This window comes from Chenopodium album, chromosome 13, assembly GCF_948465745.1.
Source record: "Chenopodium album chromosome 13, dcCheAlbu1.1, whole genome shotgun sequence".
NCBI classification, from domain to species: Eukaryota; Viridiplantae; Streptophyta; class Magnoliopsida; order Caryophyllales; family Amaranthaceae; genus Chenopodium; species Chenopodium album.
Genome location: NC_137846.1, coordinates 32,499,065 through 32,515,664, shown reverse-complemented (window position 1 = coordinate 32,515,664; position 16,600 = coordinate 32,499,065). Strand labels below are relative to the sequence as shown.

Below are 16,600 nucleotides of genomic sequence, written 5' to 3'. Positions count from 1 at the left end.
TCAGATCCGTGGATCCAAATCCGTTTTTCACGGATCTGGGTCTTCAAATTTTGGACCCGTCGGATTCGGGTTCTGCTGAAAAAAATGGATCTGGATCCGGGTCTGGCCCCTAGACCCAAACCCAAATCCTTTTACTCGTTTTTAAATTTTCCTATTAAAAAATAAAATTGTTTGTTTCTTTATTAAAAATGTTGATAATGTTAGTAGTGATAAAGATTAGACCTTTTAAGAGATGAATTTTAGATGTTCATATCTGATACATCATCGTTGTTTTTTCACTTGCTCATTTCAGTCATTTGTAACATCGTATTTCGTTGTTTATAATTTTTATTTCAAAGTATAAGTGTATAAGTTGGTTACTTTGTGTTTTTAGATTAGTTGTATAACATTAATTTAGGTTGAACTTAATAACCATCAACGGAAGTTTGAAATGCATTTTTTGACCCAAACATTACATTTATTACAAAAAATTAGGAAAAATACGTTGGACCCGTTTTGAACTCGGATCCGTGGACCCATCGAAACTGGATCTGGGTCTCCATTTTCCAGACTCGACGGATTCGGGTCGAAATTGGATCCTAGATACAAAAACGGATCTGGATTCGGGTCCATCCAGACGCGCTCCAGATTCGACCCGTTGCCATCCTTATTCAAGACTCGAGTCAAGACTGAAGCACATAGTATAATTTGCCCCTTAAAGGCTCCACCTCTTAAAATATAAGTATACAACAGATGTATGAGCTAAGCTTAGATCAAAATCCAAAATAAATTGATAAACATGTTTCCAGCCATTGTTTTGATAACCACAAATCGCTGAACTATCTCAATTTGAGAAACTGAATAAGTATTGCTCTAAATCATAATCTTGAATAAATATTAAGTTTAAGATACAGATGAAGTATGACTATGACGATTGACATATAGTGAAACAGATGCAAATTACTTAATATGCTCATTGGACTACACAACTTATTGAGCTATATAATCTAAGGGTTGAAAAGAATCTATACAACAAAAACTGGCAAGTATGGGACTAAAGTACTTAGCGACGGGCTATAGACTAATACTCCGAAAGCTTCACCTTCGAGAGCTTCTTCACTACAAAAATTCTTCAGACACCCCAGAGTGGCAGGAAAGTTTTAACAAAAGAGTACACGAGTGCACCAGTAAACATGTAACTGTCAACTCTGTCTAGTATTCCACCTGTGGATAAAATCGCAATTAAGATTTTGATAAATTGGATTAAATATGGAGGGTTTTACACATATGTATTGCGTTTCTGAGCTATGTATGAACATTTTCTTATTTCCCACTCAAGTTCAAACTTTCAACAACCCTTGTTTAATGCTATTAAGTGCTTAGTTTTTTTTTTCCTTTTAGCTTCTTATACGTAGTCCTTAGGGTTCCTTTTTCCTAAGAACAAAAAACAAATGTAACCTTCGTGTTCCCCCACCACCCCCCTCCCCCTCTTCCCCATGTAAAAAGAGAAACGAAACACATGGCATACCATGTCCTGGTATAAGAGACCCAGAATCCTTTACACCTGCATCACGTTTTATCATCGACTCAGTCAGGTCACCAAACAACGACCCAAAGAAATTCAGAAACCCCAATGCAACTGCACTGCAAAGAGTAAAAAAAGAGATCTTAAGTCAAACTACATTCAAAGGTTGACAATTGAGTAATCAGAATTGCAATCAGTTTGACACCTACATTATGATTGTTAAATAGGATCAACAAAAATCTTTTACAAAAGGGTTAAGGTTGAATAAACAAACCTACACACACATAAAAAATAAAAAAATAAAAAAAACAAAGCTCTTTCCACTTTTCCAGTAACAAGAACATGATCATGAAATAATTAAAAGTGTGGCAAAAGATTATCTTTCTTACAGCTACAAGATCTCGCTGAAAAATGTAATCTAAATACCAGCACAACAAAGAGAAGCAACAGCATAGATGCAAACTTTTTACAGAAAAAACAATGATTATATCAGGCTTACAAAATTTTGATCACGAGATTTCAACATCCGGACGAGTTTAGCAGAGAGGCATTAGATACTACCTAAAGATAACACTAAGACTATGCCCTTTCAAAAATACAATAAGAACTTTCCAATAATCAGACATAATCACTAAGGTTATGCCCGTTCTAAAGAAACATCAACGATTTTGTATTTTAGACCAAATAAGAGATATAGATGAACCAGGTAGGCAATTACCAGCCTAATAATTGGAACCCCAGTCCTATAAGCAGAGAGCAGCCACATAAGCAGACAGAATGACTGACAATCCAAAAGAGCTACTGAAGGCACAAAGTTCAAAACTGCAAATTTCTATTAAACTCTAGATTGAAAATCACTTTCTACACAATATACTAGGATTTTTACAATGACTAATCAATAGGCAAACTGTATGACACAATCAAGAGGCAGTGTCACAATACAGGACAACAGAGTGACTCTAATCTGATGGTTTACCAAGCAACATAATTTAAAGAATTCATTAACTACAACAAAAGGAATATAGCTATGTATGTACTTTTAGAATCCTTACCTAAATGTTTTGATTCTTCTATTGTAGATAAAAGATATTTCCTTCAATATTATTTAGTTGAACGGTTTGACTTTTGTACAATTCACACACTATTTTTACTCTCTTTAATGATTTATATAGGAAAAATATAGTTATGTGAGGTCTCGTTTCTCAATTCATACTTTTATAAATGATTGGAAATACGCATTGGCAAATGTGAAATGAGAAACATTGCAACTAATAAAAATGGTCGAATTAAGGAGGGAAGGTTTGGTACACACATCAGAAAGGGAAGCGAATCAAGAATAAGAAATAAAGGACAATAATAAAGAATTATGCTTGAATTTTATAGGTAATCCAATCCATTTCCCTTGAAAAAAGCTAGGTTAATTTAAGAGAGAGAGAGAGCACATAGCTACTATAACACCTCACCCAAAGTCACTCCAACCTGACCTCCATCATCCCTTGAAAAAATTCCTCGTTTTGCGTGCTGAAAAATGTTTCTTTAGGGTTTTAGGGGGTCATTTTAGTTCTTTTGGGTCCAAATTGAGCTATGACAAAAAAATAGCATAAATGGATTTATGTGTTAATAATTTTTCTAGCCGCGAAAATTGTTCGGGTAAGGTTTAGGGATCGATTTAGTCCTTAGGGACCCAAATTGAGCTCGAAATTCACAAAAAAAAATGTAACTCTCTTGTTTTGCGTGTTCAATAATGTTGATTTGGACACACAAAATGAGGCATATATGTTTTTTTTTGCCGTTTTCGGACTTAATTTGGACTCTTAAGAGCTTAACCGACCCCTAAAACCTTACCTGAAAAGTTTTGCAGCTAAAAATATTAATGACATGCAAATTAATACATTTCTTAGCACGCAAAACGAGAATGACTCTAAAACCTTAACAGAACATTTCGGCACACAAAATGAGGAAAAAAAATTTAAAGTTGGTTAGTGGGCCCCACTAATGGTTTCTTTGACGAATCTGTTAATGGGTACGAAAAAATAAATTTTTGCATTTTTGGTGGTAGTAAAATAATATTAAATTTTAGATAGGTACCAAAAATCAATTCGAGATTAAAAATAAAATGTTCCAAATCAAATATAATTGTTATATTATACTTCATAGTTTTGTAATATCGCATGAAAACTAACAACTTTTGAATTTTTTTTTTTTTTTTTAAATCTTTATATATACCTAGCTGCAAGGTACTTCAAAGAGTTGTTTTGCTAATTTGATGATTAAAGCAATAAAAATCAAGATAAGCAAAACATACCCTTAATACACCCGGACCCATGTGTATATAAGAATCTTTGACATGGAGCAATGGTAATATATTTTTTATATTCCAAACATAATTATTAAATGAACATTAAATCATGAGTAGCATATTGAAATAACAAAGATATCATCTTAATAATGAAAAAACAATTACTACACCGTTGTTTCTCATATACAGAGTATATTTCTACCATAAATATTTCTTTTATTTCTATAATACCTAGTATATATTTTCTTACATAAATCAATAGTTAAAATCAGAATAAAAAGGATTAAATGTCTCTTAGTGAATGTTATTTATATCATTGATAGATGTTAAAATTTGGCATTTAGGAATAAAACTTGTCCTAAAATTTTTATTGACAAAAATCCACCTCACAAAGTAGCCACCCATTTACTTTTTCATAAAAAAAAAAAAAGTAAAGCCCAACTCAGTCCCCAACCTATTACACATGAAGGTGAATTTCAGAAGCTATGCACCCTCTGCCCCTCTGGATCTATTCCAAGTCGTAGAAAAATGAATGGAGTATAAAAAAAAATTAAAAAAAAAAAATTAAGAAAAAATAGTCTAGTGGTTGATGCAACCACCAAAAGGAGGCAGTTTGATGTTCATAGGCACGATATTATCCAGTATAGACACTATATTATCACACCTTAAACCAATGACTTCCATGTGAGAAAGGGAAAAGTGTACTCCAACTATATTCTGCAGATTACTACTTTAAGGTCCTATAAAAGAGGTCAAAGAGTGAATATACGCTAAAATTATCTCAGGGTTGGCTAAATAAATAATGATATCTAGACCACGCAATGGCTGAGCTGAAAAACAGGAAATTTTACCTTGTCAAAGACTTTGGCCAAAAAAGTAATTTCGATAATATGACAGAAGTAGCAACACAACCAGCCAAACCCACTATAGCTCCTTCCCACGTCTTTTTTGGGCTAATATTAATAAGCGGAGTGCGGCCAAATGCCTGCTTAAGTAAAAAGGAAAAGCAAAAAATATGCATTATATAAATAATAATATCAATAGTGCAGAGACATATGGCTATCATCCTATAAATCAAAGTAGAAATGACATCATCATATCCTTCTAGTACAACATCGGTTGAACTTGTGTTAAGCCATGCTGATTTTAATTATTTGAAATATTTCTATAAAGATTATACTTTAAACTATATTTGAACAAGCAAACATGCAATTTATACACTGCCTCCATCAGAGGTACAGATTACTGTACGTTCTGCTAGATTAGCACACTTTTACTAATATTATTTTACTAAAAGCAGATGGGTACTAATATAATTTTAATAAAAAGTGTGCTCAAGTATTAAAAAGTGTTCTTAGTATTACAGTAGTAAAAAAATTTAGAATCTAGCAGATGCGTATCATTTACCAAAAAAAAAAAGTTGTCCCACATGGTTTCTATTAACATTTTTGCTAATCTTTGGACTCGCACCCATCCACTATTGTTCTTATCTCAACATTTTTCCTCTCCTTAAACTCCATGCTCTACAATACTTATAACCTTTGAGCTGCCACGAAGAGAATAGCATAAAAGAAGCACATAATGAACTTAAAAAAACTATCTAACAGTCGGCACAATTAGAAAATTAATTGACCTGGGCTTAATAGCAGAGGAGGAACAGGTTCATCCTCTCACTGCTTTGAGCCGTGAGATTCATCACTTTGTTAGAAATAAATATATATACTTCAAAACATAGTCAGGTAGGATAACATGATTTTTATTTTTCCAAATATATAATTATTGTATATTTTCGCAATATGTAGCTTGAGATATATAAATTACAACATTGCATTTAGAATTGTGCAATTCGAAATAGGATAATCAATTAGGAACGGATGGTGTATTAGAAATTTAGTAAAAAAAACTTAGGAGTTCCTCAACTACTTTAGTAATAAAAGACAAAGAAAAAATAAATAAATAAAAAAACTCCTTATCATTAACCGTAGAGGGCAAATATTGTTGAGGAGAGAGACCATAAGCTTCAAGAAGAAGACGATTAACCGTATAGGATCTGGAATGTTTTACAGGCACCAGCTTTGATAAATTTGGTGCCTAAACCACCGGGAATTGCTCTCCGGCATACTTTATTGTAGCAACAGTCATCAACTTCTTACATTGCTTAGCAACCCGTACAATAGGGTTTTCTAATCATTAGGGCTTCCAATTGGGTGTTAGGTTAAAGTAATTTCATTCAATTAAAAAAGGGATGTTACTTAATTGTCACTTTAAAAACCGGATAAGATTCAATTTGAAAAAAACAAAGGTCTTTTTAAATTATTTTTTTGGCTCCTTTTCCCGCGCATTCAAAACATAAGGTGGCTGGTGGAGGCAGCATAACAAGTGCGCTTATTAGTGCCTTCTAGAATGCACTGCGCCTAGGGTAAAGACAGTTTGGTCCACACCTTGACTAGCCTAGCACCTAGGCGCACCTTGAGCACACTTTTTAATACTAAGAACCCATTTGCTAGATTTTGTACGTTCTTTATATAAAATTAAGTTTTCATCATTTTCACAACCATTCCCCCGCACCCCCCCAAAAAAAAAAAAAAAAAAAAAGTTCTTCACTTCTCAAACCTCCTATAGTCACTTTCTCTTATCAATCAGTATCCTCCCACACCCTCTATTTGTTCTTCTCTTTAGAACTCACCACAACTCTTGTCCAGCTTGCCACAAAATAATATAGGCAGTAAAAAATAATGGCCTCTCTAGTTGAAGCAAATAGATCTATTCATTCACTGTTATTGTGAAGGGAAAATGTGGCAATAATAATGCTTGGATGTGTTGAATAAAGTGATGACTGAGAACTATTCTTCATTCTATATTTATTATTTTCCTTTCCATTAATTTAAAATCCCTTTTAAAACATTTTCATACCCTTGGAAGGGATAGGGTTTTCAACTATAAGAGATTAACATTAAGAAAAGTAATGAAATAAAAAGAAAAAATAATGAAATTAACATCAACAAAAAAAATAATATCTGCTATGATCCATTTCCAATAGTAAAAAAAAAAAAAAAAAAAAAAAAAAAAAAAAAAAAAAAAAAAAACTGAATACACATCCTCAAATCAGATGGCAACATGGTGAAGAAGTTGGGAAGCAATACCTGAGATAATCCAAAAAACCTAACTCGAGCCCTAATGAAGTAAAGTTCATGTACGGAATCTTTGTCATACAAAATACAACTAGCATCAACCACTCAATTCAAAAATTAGTACTTACCTTGCCTCCAAGGAAAGCAAATGTATCTGCTGCGATAATGCTGCTGATAGATAATAAGGTAGCCACAAGACCTACAGTCCAATGTGTTGGGCCACCAAGAAGAACAGGCCAGAAATTTCCGATTTCTGTCAATCATTAAAAATTTATGCACTGTTTTAGATAAAAATATCTGGGTAAACTCTATAAATTTTAAGTGAACTTGTCTTGTAATATAGAAAGGATTTGTTTGCACTTGATGATACAGCAACAAAGAACATAGAAAAAGGAGTGGGAAGGAGCATAATAGAAGAAGGTATAACACAATCCATCTTCAATTCAACATATTCAATACTCAAAAAAGAATAATATGAGAGGGGAAAAAAACACTACGTAATCATTATGAAATATCTCGCAACCTACTCACCACCAAAAAACCCCCAACTACAATCGGAAATCACCCCAACAAAGAAAAACCCTAACCTCCCTGAAAAATCCAAACCACCGCAAGATAAGGCAGAGAGAGAAGAGGTCAATGTGGTGACAACGGAGGAAGGGAAAGGAAAGTTACGGCGGTGGAGAGGGTAGACCTGTGGTGGAGCAGCCACGGAAGTGACTAAAGTGAGAGAATGGGTAGTTAAAGTGAAGTCAATGCCTGAAATTGTGAGTTCACTGGAATTCAGCTAAAGGTGGTTTATTGCAAAAGAAATTATGAATTAGGTCTCTTCTTACAAGTTTTAAAGGTGGTTTCTCACAAAAACCACCGTTTAAAAGGTGGTTTCTAACAAATTTTCCAAAATTTAAAGCAAATCCAGGATAAAATCCGCATCAGCACATCAAAGGAGCATTAGTAGGCCCCTTGGATAATAGCCACTAATTTGGTGTGACAAACAGAACTATGCCTCTAGCCTCTGATAGATATAGTCTGTATTTTAACTAGACAAACACCCCAAACCATTCTTACAAGACTTTACATATTGCAAACAACTCTGATACAATCAGACATGGAGTCATACTTTTGAGTCTTTCCCAGATATCCAATTCCTAAAATCACAAAAGCATAACTTCTATTTTTTCTTTTTGGTATCAACATTCATTTCTCTTTTTTCACATGATTTATACAAGAATGGATTAGGCTTTACAGTAATTAGGATGAGAGATAAAAAGTACCCTACCTCATAACAAAATTTATAACACACAATTCTCATTCAAGGAAATGCAAAAAGTATAGAAAGCTAGATAGTTGGCTCTCATGGGATCTTTTCATATTGCTACCAATATATATATATATATATATATATATATATATATATATATATATATATATATATATATGTACTTGGCTACTTGTACTAAATCGATAGTTCTTACATCATAGAATGTGTATGGAGCTCCAAAGAGATAGAGCAGGAAAAAAACGGTTGAAGAACAACTATTATCCTTGGGGTTCTAAGACATGGCCTTGTAGATACAAGTTCCCCCCCCCCCCCCCCCCACCACCACCACCCCGCTCAAACAATTTTTATTCAGGAAAAATTACAATATTATATTAAAACCATGCAAGGTATTACCAACTTTATTGTATAATCCCTCTTTTCCAACACGGTCAAATTTAACACACTAGCTAATGCATTAATTTTGACCAATAATATATATAACCAAACATACAAAAAAAATCATACAAAAATTATAACATGAAACTTCATACTAAAACCTAATTAAAAACAGTTTACACAGTATATAGTGCGCCTCACTTCAAAGAGGCGCGCCTCGGCGCTGCAGAAGCCCTCTCACTTCAGTGCGCCTTAAGCTTTTATATATATAGGAAGGCAACCCCTCCTTTACGTGAGATCCTTCATATGTGAGAACACTCTCTGTGTTCTAATTTGAACCCTTCTTTTACATGAGATTCTTTCATACGTGTGAACACTCTTTATGTTCTAAATTTGTACTCGTATGTTTGTAAATATTATATCAGAGGTATTCTAAATTTTTACTCACATATTCTAAATAATAAATGAGTTAATTCACATGTTCTAAATTATTACTCCTGTGTTCTAAGTGTTAAATTAGTTCTAAATTTTAAATTTTGTGATCTAAAATTTTTAATCATATGTTTTGTATTTTTAATCATATGGTCTAAATTGTTACTTTTATTTTCTAAACTTTTACTCACATGTTCTAAATTTTACTACTCCCTCCGTCACATAATACAATGCCTCTTTTCCTTTCTGGGTAAACCAAAATACAATGCCCCTTCCTATTTACAGGTTGTACTTTTTGACATTATTACCCTCTTTTTTATGATTTGTCATCTTATTTCCTTTTCTTTTTTGTACTTTTGATATCAATTTCCGACACTTTCTCTCTCTATCTCTTCAATTATTCCCAAACATTTTTTCTTTCTCTCTATCTCTCTATGTTCTAAATTTTTACACGTATGTTCTAAAGTTCTACTCACATGTTCTAAATTTTTACTCACAGGTTTAAATTTTAGATCTGTTCTCATATCGGTATGAGTTCTCACATATGTACCTATTAGTAAAAAATTAAATGAATAAAATTTTAGAGTTTAAATTATTTTTAAAAAAATTTATCTTTTGACATTAGTAATTTTATCTATATATCTAATAGAAGAAAATAAAAAGAAATTTACAAATTTTATCATATAAATATATAAAATGTATGTTTTAAATTGCACTGGTTAAAATCTTTTATATATTAACAAATAAATTAAAAAAAAAAAGGAAAGAAACTATAATCAAAGTCTGTAAATGAATAGTGAAAAAGGCAATTGCCAATTATACTAGAAGAGAGGGAATATAAATCATAGAAAGAAAATCTATTAAAACAACTTCGTTTCGTAAAAACATAATTGCATTGTATCTACATTGTATTTCTAAATAAAGTTCAGAACTATACTTGTGTTCAAGGCTGGAAGTGATAAACCACATCGAAGCTTGACCCAGAAACAAGGTAGATAGCCACAATAAAACAGCCCGAACACGGCACTACTAAGCTGAGCAAAGCGAGGATTTCCTCTTTGTAAAAGCAAAGCTGTTGCAACAATGAAAGCTGCAGATGTTACTGAGATGTCAATGTGACCAGCATACCTGACAACAACCAAAAAAAAAAAAAAAAAAAAAAAAAAAAAAAAAAAAAAAAAAAAAGCAACAAAAAAAAAAGTAAGCAATTGAATAATACCCTTAACACCCCCCTAAAAAAGGAGAAAAAGAAGTAAAAGAAAAAAGAGATCAGCAAAGACAGAGAAAATTTATACTCAAGTGAATATGTAGTTATCAAATTATCATATACCATCAAAACCTGAATAACAAAGGCATCTCTCTCTAAGATTGCAAAAAAACCCCATGTATCTCCTTCATCAAGGCTCATCAATGGCCGAGGAGGGTCTGGTGGCTCTTGTACAGCACTGATGACCCTATATCAAGCATGTTTTCAGATCTGGAGATAGCTTCTCACATTCTTTTCTCTGTTTTCCATCCAGCCTATCTTCTTGGTATTTAAGGTATGTTCCTTTTTGTGGAAAAATTGTGTTATAAATTTTAGGAGGCTTAGGGCTTGATCTCTTCACCTTATTTTTGCCGAGCTTATATTATTTTTTATGAACATAAATTACTGAACTCAAATTAATTTTACTGAACTGAAATTATTTTTACTGAATTGAAATTATTTTACTAAACATATTAGTGTGAAATACAGGATAAAGTGTGAATATCTTGATTTTTCAAAAGTGAAGAGTAGACAGAGCACTTATATGACACCTTCAAGCTGTGAGAGGGAAAAGTTAGGGATTACTAAATGGAAAGAGTAGATGAGGTTAGTTCTTGTTGATGCTAGTGCTAGCAGTTGCTTATCTTCTCAGGGAAGAGAATTAGGGATGAACATGGTGCTTGATTGCCCAAATGAGATCAGGGAAAAGGCTTTTTCTCATTATGTAGAATAACATGCATATTTTCATAGCTCTCCCGTCCATCATCATGACTTTCATAAGAAACGAGAAATTTACCTACGAGAAGAATATGAAACCAAGCAGAGCAAGAAACTGACTATGACAAAGCATTAAAGCTTAATCAATCCATGATTTACTTCCAAGCAACAAATGGAAAACCATATTCTTCTGATACAAAAGCCAGCTTATATCTTCACACACAATCATCTGAAAGTTGGACAGGTATTTAAGCTTAAAGCTTGGACAGTTTTAAAACAATGTAGAGGAAAAATAAAATGTTTTATGCTCAATCAGCCTCTGAGATGAAAAAGTGGAAGAAAACAACACAAGAACCCAATACCTATTGCAACCAGTCATAATCAGATACCTCCCCCACCCCCCCCCCCCCCCCCACAAACACACACACACGGAAAACAGATCAAACTCCAAATTCTATTGATCCCTTGCTAGGCTAGGGGGTAATAAAAATAAAATAAAATATAAAAAAAAAATCCTAGGAAAGTCATTACGGATGTTACAATATGACAATAAGATCTGCAATTGCAAGCTGCATCCACTGTACATTATGATTTATAAACTCATATAGTATTATAGTACGTATCTTGGAAAATATCAAATACTCCATCCATCACTCAAAGACTATCACGAAGCACGAATAAAATGGATAGAAATGTGAATATTTTTTTTTTATTATGGATAAAGCAAGAAGAAAAGTAAAAAATAGCGTCACAAACTCACAATACATAGAGAAAAAGGGGTGATGTGATAAAGAGAGAAAGGGAAGATCTTGAAATAGAAGTGTGCGCGCGCGCGTGTGTGTGTGTGTTTTAGGAACAGCCCAAATAAGAAAAGTGTGATAATTATTAGGGGATTTTAAGGTCTAATAAGAGTTTATTCAGAGATATTGCATCCAACAAAGTGGATACTCTCTTCGTATATGTTTCAGTTAACATCTATTTTAAACTCTTGTTTTAGGAGAGGAAAGTTGGTGTAAGAAAAAGGTGGGTGGTATAAGAAATAGGTGGGTAAAGTAAGACAGAGTAAATGGAGAAGTGTAAACATTGTGAGGTAAGAAGGTTAAGATTATAAAACCTATTTGCTAAAAATAGAATATATTAGAACTGGGTACATAAATAAAATACCGCAAAATGGAAAGTGGGTAAACACAAAAGAGGGACTATATAATATCCACTAAATGGTCAAGCATACAGCAGTACAGCCACAAATGGCACAAACACAAAAGATTTGCTATGGTTGACTTGGTACATTTGTTATTTTTAACTCATATCCCACAACTGCAGCTGGTGATATAGCATGAGAAGTATAAAATCACACCCAAAAACAGAGAATCAAAGGTGATGGAGTAGATCTTACAAGGTCCAAATAGGCATAAGAGCACAGATAACAGAACAAACTCTTGACACGTATCGAGGTGGCGGTGTCATTCCTATGGCAATCCCATCACTCCTTACCAATCCAAAATACTCTCTTGCTGCAATAAAAACTGCAGCAGCAACACCGATAGTGTAAACCCATCCTCCTGCCAGTATGATGCCGCCTACTGAAATGCCAATCACAAATCCATATATAATTCTGTTCTTCAACTGACCAGCTTTATGTTGCTCTTCCAAATGCATCTCTTTCTTTTCCAATAGGTTGCTGCCTTCGTCAACTTCCTACAACACACCCTTTCAAAACCAGCAACAACCAACAATTGTGGTAACAAGAAACGAAAACGCATCCTATACATAACAATCCCCCTGGGTTCAGAAACTGAAAAGATTTTCTGAAGACATTTGATTTGTTTTATATCTCACCTAGAGGCACAGCAAACATTTTCTAATACCAATGACTTTGCACAATTATTTGATAGAACCATTACTTTACAAGAGGTTAGTGAAGCTCTGTGAAAGGCTAAAATAAGATGAAAAGACCAATATGTGGACTATAAATAGCTAGTTGTAGTTCAGTTCTACCCCTTCAGCTTTTCCCACAAAAAAAATAAATAAATATATAAAGTATCTACTCATTCTTGTCAACCGCAAATTTAACCTAAAGGACCCTCAATCTTCAAACTAGGGCTCACTACTTACACTTCATTCTCTGCTAGGTAATGAAATTTATAAGAATGTCAAGGAGTTTAAAATGATATAGAGTCAATCAATATCTAGCACAAGGTATACAGCCAACAAGTGACAGCAATGACCAATCCACTCACATCCAGTTGCAAAATAACCAATTTCTTCATGCACAAGCATATGCCTCCATCCACACTTGGTCAAAATATGTGCTTTTTGCAATGAAGATAGACAGTATCAGTGTTTATTTAATTTCCCACCATTTATATCAGAAATACTTTCTTTCATTCTAATACTTCATTTATTTGCATCTTCTTAATAATGAATAATTACATGTTTACATTCCCATGACTCTAGGCTTCAAAGCAACAGGAAAAGGGGGAAAAAGCAGCAATACCTCTACCACTTTAATCAAATATTATAGTATGACTGCAGAACTTCCTAATTCTTCGGTTTAGGTCCAACTCACTTAAAATCAAGTTGCAGTACTGCAATAAGGGACAGAAATCTATGCAAAATAACAATCCATGTAGAGTGGATACCAGCACGACTGGATTTTGAAGCTAAAAAATACTTTCTTTGTCTTTTTAGTTGCAGCGTTTCTCATTTCATGCTTGTCAATGTGTAATTTCAATCACACATGTATATCTTTTAGTAATAATAATAAGGAATAACACCGGTATAAAAGCCAGAAATTCCAACCTTTTGGGCCTTTTCATCAAGTCCATCTGGCTCAACTCTTGCCACATCCATAACTGTCTGATGCCTCGGCAATTTCGTTACTGGAATCCCGCAACCACCATTTGAACCCATCCTCATCAATCTAATGTTCACTTTGGTCGTTGCAAATGAAACCTCGAGGGGTTTGAAAAAAGGAAGAGATCGTGAGCAGGCCCGTCCACGGACAGGAGGGGCAGTCGCCCTGAGCCCAGAGAGAATAGTCCCAATCTCATAGTTCGATCTTAACATTAAAGGGTACTGCAGCACATTAGCAACCAAATTTGATTCAATTATCAAATTAGGCTCGGAATTATAGCAAGAAAAGGCCCAATTTCATAGTTCCATCCTAATATTGAAGGCAAATTTGATTCAAACATCAAATTAAGCTCGAATAATCACATGTCAGTGTTGAATCCTATAATTAAAGTGTTGTGCAATACATTAGCAACCAACTTTAATTCAATCATCAAATTAGGCTCAGAATTATAGGAAGAAAAGGTCCAATTTCATAGTTCCATCCTAATATTAAAGGCAAATTTGATTCAAACATCAAACAGGCCCGTCCCTGAGGCAGGGCAGCCCTGGGCCCAGGGAAAAGAGCTCTGATTTCATAGTTGAATCCTAACATTAAAGTGGTGTGCAATACATTAGCAACCAAATTTGATTCAATTATATCATAATTTTAGGAATATTTGATTCAATTATCTCATAATTTTAGGGATATTTGATTCAATTATCTCATAATTTTAGGGATATTTGATATGATGATAACAAATACAAACGACTTACCTCAGAAGCTGCTTCAATGGGGGATACAAGAACTAGATTCAACGGAGAACGCCAACTGCGCTTCAATAGAGAACGTTGAATGTGCTTCAATGGATATCTGACTAATCTGAGAGAGAGCAATTCTATGGGTTGGACGCTTTGGATACCTATGACCCGCCACAGTTATTAAAGGGTTAGATCAGTCTAATAATCGTCTATTCGTCTAATCATCATGGCGCAGGGTAGATCTTTTAGGGGCGTTTGGTTCAAACAATGGTATGGGTTTGGAATGAGGAATGAAACTTGGGTGGTATGGGGTTGGAACTTGATACTTGATTTCATGTGTTTGGTTGTTATCTAGGAATGATAGTTTTCCTTTTAATTTTAAACCTAAAGGTATGGGTATGAGCCGTACCCACCTTCCCCCTTGGGTTTCAAAAACCCATACCTTAGGGGTTTGAGGTATGGGTTTGAAAAATGAAATTTCAAGAAACAAACACAAGGTATGGGTTTTGGTCATTCCAAACCCATACCTTATACCTAATATGCTTGAACCAAACACCCCCTTAAGGGTTTAGAATAACCTTATTTTAAAAAGTATGGAGTATTATCTTTACACTTCCATTATCCAAATATTATCTTCACCCACCAAAGCTTATATAATTTTTCTCGTAAGAAAAAAAAAATGTATAATTTGTTTGTTGTTATGAAAATATTGTGTGGATATTTATTATCTTCTTGTATATTTTCGGATTATTCTAGATTTAGGGTTTATTGTTATCTAAGCAAACCCTACTTATTATATTCTAAGTATATACCCCTATTATATGGAATCACATACACATATCAATTCTCTCTCAATCCCTGATGTTTTCTCTTATTTTCAGAACACGTTATCAACACTAATTCTAACCGAATGAGCAAACAAAATTAGCCATAATTGAATAAGGAGATAAACATAGAAATCAACTAGTAATTTCACGGGTGTTCCTAAATATACTTCTCCCCTCCATTAGATTATCCTTATCATACATTCCTTCAAGTATGCCTATAAATTTTTATTTTTTTTTCACATTATTTTTATTGATGTCGTCAACCTACTTGAGGTAAATTAATTATAAGGTGTTAGATTTGTTTTATTTGATCAATTAACATGTTCAGTGATATTTTGGTATTGAAGTGAAAGTATGAAGTCTAATGGATATGGGATATGGGCTATTCGATTTATTTCGCCTAATTTGTCTCATTTGAATATTTATTTTTTGGGAATGAAATTAGTTTGTTGGTTTCGTTATCAATCTCCGTTACAGTATGAAGATAATCATAGTATATTTATTTTGAACTAAATATTCAATAATGTTAATTATAATTGTAAACGTGACCTGGCCTTTTTTTTGGAATTTTTAAATTGTTGGTCATGATGATCAAATTATATACATATTGCTTTTAATTGTCTATAATTTACTATCATAATTAGGCGTTCAACTGTATATATTACGTGAGATTTGTTAGCCGCAGATTTCTATGATATACCTAAGAAATTAATCTAATCCTCCTTGAATTAAGCACTGGAGCATGATTGTTAGATATGTGTAATAGGATTTAATATGAAGACTAAAATACTTTTATACTATCATAAAGCTGAGAGTTTTTCCTTCATCACTTCTTTAGTTCCCTTTGATGTCGAGTGAGTATCAAAAAGGTGTGATTTTGAGAAAATAATGATTGTTAATCCATGTGATAAACTATGTTACAAAGTATTATAATTGCATTTGGTTGGATTAATTATTCCATTGATTTAGGTTGACTTCAAGAATAATCTTAGTTTTACCTTGTATAAGTTTTGTGGCTTCTAATTGTTTACTTTGTATTTGGTTTTGTATAACAATTTATGCTATTATTATTGTTTTTATTTCATGATTATGCCTACTCATTGCTATCAAACTTAATTAGCTTTATCACATGATTTTGTTATGTTTATTTGATATGTTTACTATTAATGATCTAAGATTATTCATCATCATGA

General features: G+C 33.2%; 1 protein-coding gene across 1 annotated transcript; it reads right to left on the bottom strand.

Moving 5' to 3' along the window:
* Positions 1–847: 847 nt before the first annotated feature.
* LOC145574728 (phosphatidate cytidylyltransferase 4, chloroplastic-like) lies at positions 848–14,751 on the bottom strand. The gene is made up of 8 exons (XM_081632577.1): positions 14,596–14,751; positions 13,789–14,064; positions 12,383–12,684; positions 9,961–10,151; positions 7,063–7,187; positions 4,655–4,788; positions 1,508–1,623; positions 848–1,203 (listed from the first exon to the last, which is right to left on the bottom strand). The coding sequence occupies exons 2-8, from the start codon at positions 14,053–14,055 to the stop codon at positions 1,112–1,114; spliced, it is 1,227 nt and encodes a 408-aa protein (XP_081488703.1). The 5' UTR covers positions 14,056–14,064; positions 14,596–14,751; the 3' UTR covers positions 848–1,111.
* Positions 14,752–16,600: the final 1,849 nt, after the last annotated feature.